Source organism: Mus caroli, chromosome 15 (genome assembly GCF_900094665.2).
Source record: "Mus caroli chromosome 15, CAROLI_EIJ_v1.1, whole genome shotgun sequence".
Lineage (NCBI taxonomy): Eukaryota > Metazoa > Chordata > Mammalia > Rodentia > Muridae > Mus > Mus caroli.
Window position 1 is genome coordinate 38,400,282 of NC_034584.1, and position 7,140 is coordinate 38,407,421.

Here is a 7,140-nt window from a genome sequence, read left to right on the forward strand (position 1 = left end):
TAAAGAAAGCATCTGGGTGACTTTCTGAATTGGTCCCCTTGGGTGTGTCTTCCCTCAGATCAGCAGAACTTAAATGTCATGCTATCTGTGTTTGAACAGTTTTAGCGAAGGCAGAAATGGGCATTTACTTACTTTTCATTTAAAAATCTCCTTTTCTGAGATGGGTTTTTAAAAAGTGCTATGTTAATTAGAGGCATATCTATATGATTTAGTAACATGGTGAGTTCATTAACTTTTCCTCTATGATGAACTATGACTTTTTCTTCCTTTATCATCAGTTTTATACAATCGAAAATATAGCCTTCATGTTTAATTTTCAAAGTCATGAAGAACTGAAAATTGGTCCACAAATTATTCCTGTCTTATTTGCTATGCAACCAATTAATTATGGCTTATAAATAAATAAAAACAAAATTCAGAGATCTCATATAAATACTCATGGATATTTTATTATATTTTGATGTTTTGAAACAGAGTCCCACTCTGTATTCTGTACTGGAACTCCCTATGTAGTCCAAACTGGCCTTAATGCTTTGTTCATCTCGATTCAGCCTCCCAAGTGTTGGGATCTAGGCATGATCCACCAGGCCTGGATTTAAATGGATTTAAATTCTATTTCATATATTTTGCTGCTGCAGTTTGAACCCAGTTCATATCTACACACTCATGGAAGTAGATTACTCCTGTTTTACTTCAATATCTCCAAAGTAGTTCCTCAAGCAGACTAGCGATCGAAACTGAATAGACCTCTAGAAGGTTTAACCTGCTAGGAATGTTCCTCTAGCACAGAAGACAGGAGAATCACGGAAAAGCGAAGCACAAAATGCAAGTTCTGTCTAGTCTTTTGTGGGTTGGAAAACCAGCACATCATGTTCTACAGGGCAAGGCAAAGGGTATATATATCCATGTGTGTGTGTGTGTGTGTGTGTGTGTGTGTGTGTGTGTTTCTGTGTGTGTCTGTGTGTGTGTATGCACTCTTATTCTTACCTAAGGATTCTGTGACATGTTGTCATCCCTATCTCTCCCTTCTTTATTACATTTTCCTTTACCTCTTATTAAAGCTAACTCAACAATGCCTCTGTTACCCCCAAGAGCCCATTCATATAGATATGCAAACTCATACAATTTACCCCTCCTCCTCAATGACAATATAGATATCTACATTAGACTTAGGTATTCTTAAGAATCTCCAATAAAATACCTTTCTCACTAGCTCATCCCTTCACTCACACCCATTCCTGGCTCCAGTCCTTTTTTAAGAGTGAAATCGATAGTCTTTGTAACATACTAATTAAAAAACCTAAGTGGGAGGGAAGAAGCCTTTCTTCCCATCCCTTTCCTGACCACCTTGCCCACAGTACTTCCCATAAACTAGACATTTTCACTTTATGAGGCAAGAGCATGGTCCTTAAAGATCCGAAGTAGAAGGTTCTCCAAATGATGTTTAGAGATGGCAAGATGAGTCAGGACTCATAATGAACACAACTCCCAGTGTAAGATTTGGCTACAGGCTTAAGGACTCTTTAAGTAATGGCTTATGCTAGGCAGAGTTCTCACAGGTCTAGCTGCAACGACTCTGGATATTTTCTCCAAACCATCACCACAAAATGTCACCTGGGAGAATGCCAGGCCCATTCATGGTTCAAACCTGTCTGGATGTGTTTTAACAGTCCAATGCTTTGCCACACACACATGAGAAGTGGTAAAGATTTCAAGGCCACGGGTCATCAAATTGAGTGCAAATCCACAAACAGGAAACAAACTATGCATCAGCAAATACGTCTACGCTCAATAAAAGCATAAGGAAATACTTTGTGATAACAGTTTGTTAACTTCACATGGGTCTGAACAAGGTTTGTATCATTAACCTTATTATACGGTATATGTTAATGACATAGTTGTCACTTCTAAATATAGCAATAATTTAAAATATAATTTCTGATAGCTTAAAAAAATAACCAAATCATTAGCTTTCAAAATATTCATGCTGCCAAAGTCTACATTTTAGGGTTTAGACAAATTATAGGAAGAAAATTTAGAAAGAAAGTGGAAAAGTACCTTTGGGAGTTAAATGTAAGCCTTACTATTTAATTAGTGCTTATGTTTCGTGGAATAGATTGCCAAGTGATCGAATTATGCAGGAGCCCTTCTAGTCCCTAGTAATAATCTCCATGTTTATGTATAAGACAACACTTATATATTAGGTCAGCAGAAGTATTTTGTTTAGAAGTAGAAACACATAGTGATTTCAGGTTAATTAGTTTTCAGTTCATAGCAAGTAGCGATTAGCTGGCTATGGTTTCTTTTACAACTTACATAGGTTTTCTTACACAAGATTCATGGAAATAAAACACTCACTGGCTTTTAGTTTGTGTGTGGTAGAACACTTTTCTTGTCAAACAAATAAAGGACCCATGACTTAATTTTTTTTTTTCATATAAAAGGTATGGCTGTCTCTCAAGGATTTTAGAACTAACTCTGTACAGCAAGGGCATCTTCCTCTACCAAGGACAGTTCCAGAGTGTCTTCATTAGTACTCGTTTTCATCCTGAAGTTGAAAGAACCATAGAGTTTTGCAGACTCTTTGGAAGAGGCAAATCTATTTCGACGATAGAGCTCTCCCTTCCACATAGACATCATCAGCAAGCAAGACAGAACAACTCCCCCAAGGGTGAGGAGGCAGAGCCCAGCGATCACACAACGGTCCAGGTGTGCACCTAGCATTGCACTCTCCTTTTCTAGGCGTTCCATCTCCCGGGCTGCCACTGTGTTGGGATCCACTGTCACCTCCCGAGGGACGATATAAGAAATGATCACTAGCAAGATACCAGTGACTAAGAACAAGATGGCGCTGATGAAACCATAGTCTACAGACTTCCCTGAAGATGTGGCTTCTGAACTTGTATCATCATCGTCTTCCGACATCAAAGACATGGCAGTCTCATGAGACCATTCATTAGGGTTTCCCCATCCCAGATCTACAGGGTGATTACTGCCTTTGGCTGATGGTGACCTCTGACTTCTCTGTTCCAAGTTGACATTCTCATCCACATAAGTAAAAGAAGTTTCTAGTTCCTGGCTGCAACAATTACAGACTTTGCGATCAGCCATTACTTGGTTGTTCCCTGAGTCAGGAGGTCTGGATAGGGAGAAGCTTGTTTGAATAGCATTGTCTTGGAGCAAGGAGGTTGGGGATGCTGGAGAAGTGCTAAGTCTACACACTTCCGCCACATCTGCCCTTGGTGTTGATGCCAAGTTTTTCTGATAGCAAAGAGCATCTCTGATGGTTGCCTCTTCTATATGGTCACCAGAAGTCTCTCCTGAACTCCACTCCAAAGCATTGCATGGGTCCACTGGGCTGTTCCTCTTAGATAGAGAGTGGAGCTCCATGGGAGCTAGATAGATTTCTCCCCAAAATTTCCAAACTTTTGCTAGCAGCAACACAATTAGATAAGAAGAATCTGGTAGAATTTAATCCTGGACTGTAGGGAGGCCTGCTCCTCTGGTCCTCATTCCCTTTACAGCCATGGCTGGTTGAAGACACCTTGGCCTCAGTTTCTCATCAGAGTGACAAACACGGAAAAGGGAACCCGTGAACAGAAGATGATGGAAGGAGCAAATCTTCTGACTTGTCACCGAGGTTAGCAGTGAGAAACTTGGGTCAGGGTAGAAAAGGAGCAAGGAGAATGTGGCAGAATCTCTGGGAAGAGCACACTGCCATCACCAAGCCAAATTTATCCAGGGACTCACACATTCCTGTGACAGAATCCCTCAAATGAGAAGGCAAGTTTCCTGCAGAAAGACACAAATGAGAAGAAAGGCAGGGCCCTTTTTGAGCAGAGCTGTTGGATTTCTGGAAGTCTTGAGCAAGAGCAGACTTCCTAACCAATTCAATTAAACTGTATGTTTATACTCCAGTTCAGAACAGATTCTAATACAGATCAGCTTTAATGAATGCATGTTCCTCTCAGCTGGGGCTAGTTGCATCAGCATCTTGATTTAGCAGCTATGAAGTGAATGAAAAGGATGACTTAATCAGCCAGTGACTAAAGGAGGGATCAGAACTAGTGATTCACCTACTAAATGGTTAGTAACTCACACAGCTCTGAGCTCGGTGGTAGATACCCATAACCACTACTACTCCGCTTAATTCACTCCCTCTTCCACAGGGCCATCCTACCCACATCACTGTGATTTCTACAAAACACAATGAGCCAGTCCACTTCACACACATACAAACTGCTTGCTCCCAGAGTGTCTGCCGTTCCCACTCACTGAGTTACTTCTCCCTACAGTTTGCCAACAAACAAACAAGAGGAAGTAGCCACCTGGAAGTGTTTACAAACCCAGCACAAGTAGGGTGAGGAGTGAGAAGGAATTTCCAAGGCTAGCCCTGAAACACTATCTATGGCACTCTCTCACTTCCATGTTACCAAGAGTCTTGATAAGATAGAATTCTGTGTTGAACAGCAAGCCATCTGCTCATCTTTCCTGCCTCTGCTAGCTTCCTGGGGAATAAAAATTCACCCCCACTTTAGTCAAGAACTCCTTTTGCTTTTATTTCAATCCAGAGTTGTTTAATCCATGATTGGAAGGGTAAGAGTCAAAATCCCCAATTCCAGCAGCTGGTGACAGAGGTTCAAGCAAGCCTTCCCTAAGACCACTCACAGAACGGAAAAGAACTTTGACATGGTCATGCTTCATGCTGCACTTCAAGCTCGCCCCACCCGGTCCTGTGTACTAAAATTATATAAAAAAAAAAAGCAACAACAAAAAGGAGAAAAGCACAGTGCTAAGAGTAAGGAAACTGTAACCGAGTTTTCTTTCATCATGTGGACAAGCCCCCAGGAAGGATCTTTCAATGATGGAAGCAATGGGAACCGGTTTCATCAATTACCAAAATCATCACAGATGGATCCCTGAGGCACGAGTCGCTCTGATTAACCTTTGGCACAATTAGCTAATCATATTAGACTCCTTTATATAAAACTGGCAGGGTCCCTCACGAAACTTCCAATTTATAACAGAGCGGGAATTCTCTCTCTAGCTTTCTCTCTCTCTCTCTCTCTCTCTCTCTCTCTCTCTCTCTCTCTCTCTCTCCTCGGCTCTATGCTAACTGTACCGTCGATTTGCAGATCCGTAATCCAGCATCAGTTTAGGATGGATAATCCCAGGGGACCAGCTAAAGGTATCTTCTTCCTTCCCCCAGCCCTCTCTGTTTAAAAGCCCAGTTAATGAGATTGCACCTCCAAGGCAGGAGTAGCGTTTTCCTTAGTCTGCTGTTCAATTAAAGGCAGTAAAATATAGGCAGAACAGATAGGAACAAGGCTGGTCTGCAGAAGACCGAGTAGGGTAGTAGGATACAGGATGCAGGATGAGCGCACTGGGTTTATAGAACCCGTTGCCAGCACTGGACAGGGGTGCCCCCAACAGGCTGCGGGATCAATCATTTCTCCCAGCAGACTCTTGGCCCATCAAGGCACCTGCAGTCTGGCTGCATCCGCTTAGGTCCTGCAGGCACCTCAAGCGGGAGTGGGGATGCATGCCCCGGCTCCTTTTATCTCCAAGCTCCGGTTCTTTCCACTCCGCGCGCTTCCTCCCCACCCCACTCTCTGCTACTCACCTTCTGCTTTGGCCACTCAGTAAAGCTGAAGCCGGGAACACTCTCGTCCCCGTGGCACCCGGAGAAAGTCCGTTATTTCTAGCCACAGCACTTGTAGCCTGTGTTTGCCGCTGGGTTCTGCTGGGTGGGCGGTGCCCGCCGAATCGGGCAGGGCGGGGCAGGGCGGGGCGGGGTGCTCCCTCTGCTGAGCATCCCGGGAGATGTAGTTCAGGGGAAGTCCTTGTATCTCTTCGTTCGCGTTGTCAAGCACCTCCAGGATTTTGCTCTTCTGGGAATCAGTTTCCTCCATCCAAGCATTTACCTGCCTGAGCTTCGAGCTCTGGTCTCTCTAAGGTGAGTGTGTCTCCCTTACGTCCCCAGCCCACCATCCTCTCATCCACCCGCGTCTAGTGCAGCCACAGGATTCTGGAGGACTAAGAAACCAAGCAATACATTTACTTCCAACTGTGTGCCAAGCAAGTTGCATACTTTGTCATATTGAATACTCAAAACACATTTTCAAAGTAGAAGATTTTTATCAAATTTCTTTTTCAAACTGAGGAATAGGGCTCAGAGAGATTCATGGCTCCCTGCCCACAAAAGTTAGGAGATTAATAAATAGTAACATTTGAAATCTTATCCAGGAGTGTGATTCCAAAGTCGTTGCCTTTCCCATAAAAGAGGCAGAATATGAACACTGAGAGTAACAGTGTCAGTTTCTCCCCTGTACTTACTGTTACATCTTGGATCTGTTGAATGTATTACTAAATTAAAAGTTGGGATCCTTTATTGACAGGGCCTTTCCTACACATTTTACTTAATTCATTCATTTTTAGAGGTATTGTAAAAGTCCTCAATTTTACAGAATATCTGAATTGCAAAATGCCCAAACTTATGCCACTGATTCAGTAAGTTCTAAGCATTATGTTGTACTGACTGGGGGTAGGGGGCGAGAGCAGAGGGTAAGAGAGGGGTCAGGTTTGGTAAGGAAAATTGAAGATTGACGCCACTCTTGAGATAGGACAAGCTAACACCCCCTTTACTCAAAGTAATATTCAGCAGCACATCTTGGAAATAATGTGTTTGTGGATCATCTCCGGTGTGATTTTTGAGACCATTGATTGATTCCATCCAAGGAACATAGGATTACAGTATCCATGGCATTTTCTGCTTGCAAGTAGCTCACATAAATGCTGCGGGGTCACACTTGAGAACCAGATTAGCTTCTTAAAGTGACACAGCAAATGATAATACCTTTTTTTATTCTTCACAAACATTTTAAAAAGTCAATCTCATGGTTCTCATTTCTTCCCTGGCTCACTATATTATACGGAGAATTATTTTCCCTGTTTCTCCATTCCAGCCAGACTTCAAAGACACACTTGCCAACCTTATTTATGAGGGACCCTTTCTGGACTATAGATTGGAAATCGAACCCAAACGTAGTGTAGGTGTCAAAAAGGGAACAACTAAGACGTTAAAATATCCTGAGCTGATGTTAAATAAGGAGGTGCAGAGGGAACTTTGGATATTTAATT

At 42.6% G+C, this 7,140-nt stretch overlaps 1 protein-coding gene across 1 annotated transcript; it reads right to left on the minus strand.

The window, feature by feature from the left end:
* Nucleotides 1-429: 429 nt before the first annotated feature.
* On the minus strand, nucleotides 430-5,740 carry Tmem74 (transmembrane protein 74). The gene is made up of 2 exons (XM_021184332.1): nucleotides 5,624-5,740; nucleotides 430-3,792 (listed from the first exon to the last, which is right to left on the minus strand). The coding sequence occupies exon 2, from the start codon at nucleotides 3,388-3,390 to the stop codon at nucleotides 2,473-2,475; it is 918 nt and encodes a 305-aa protein (XP_021039991.1). The 5' UTR covers nucleotides 3,391-3,792; nucleotides 5,624-5,740; the 3' UTR covers nucleotides 430-2,472.
* Between the last annotated feature and the right edge of the window lie 1,400 nt (nucleotides 5,741-7,140).

Bases quoted from the DNA above. Each gene is read 5' to 3' on its own strand.
- Tmem74 (XM_021184332.1), bottom strand. From the start codon at position 3,390: ATGGAGCTCCACTCTCTATCTAAGAGGAACAGCCCAGTGGACCCATGC.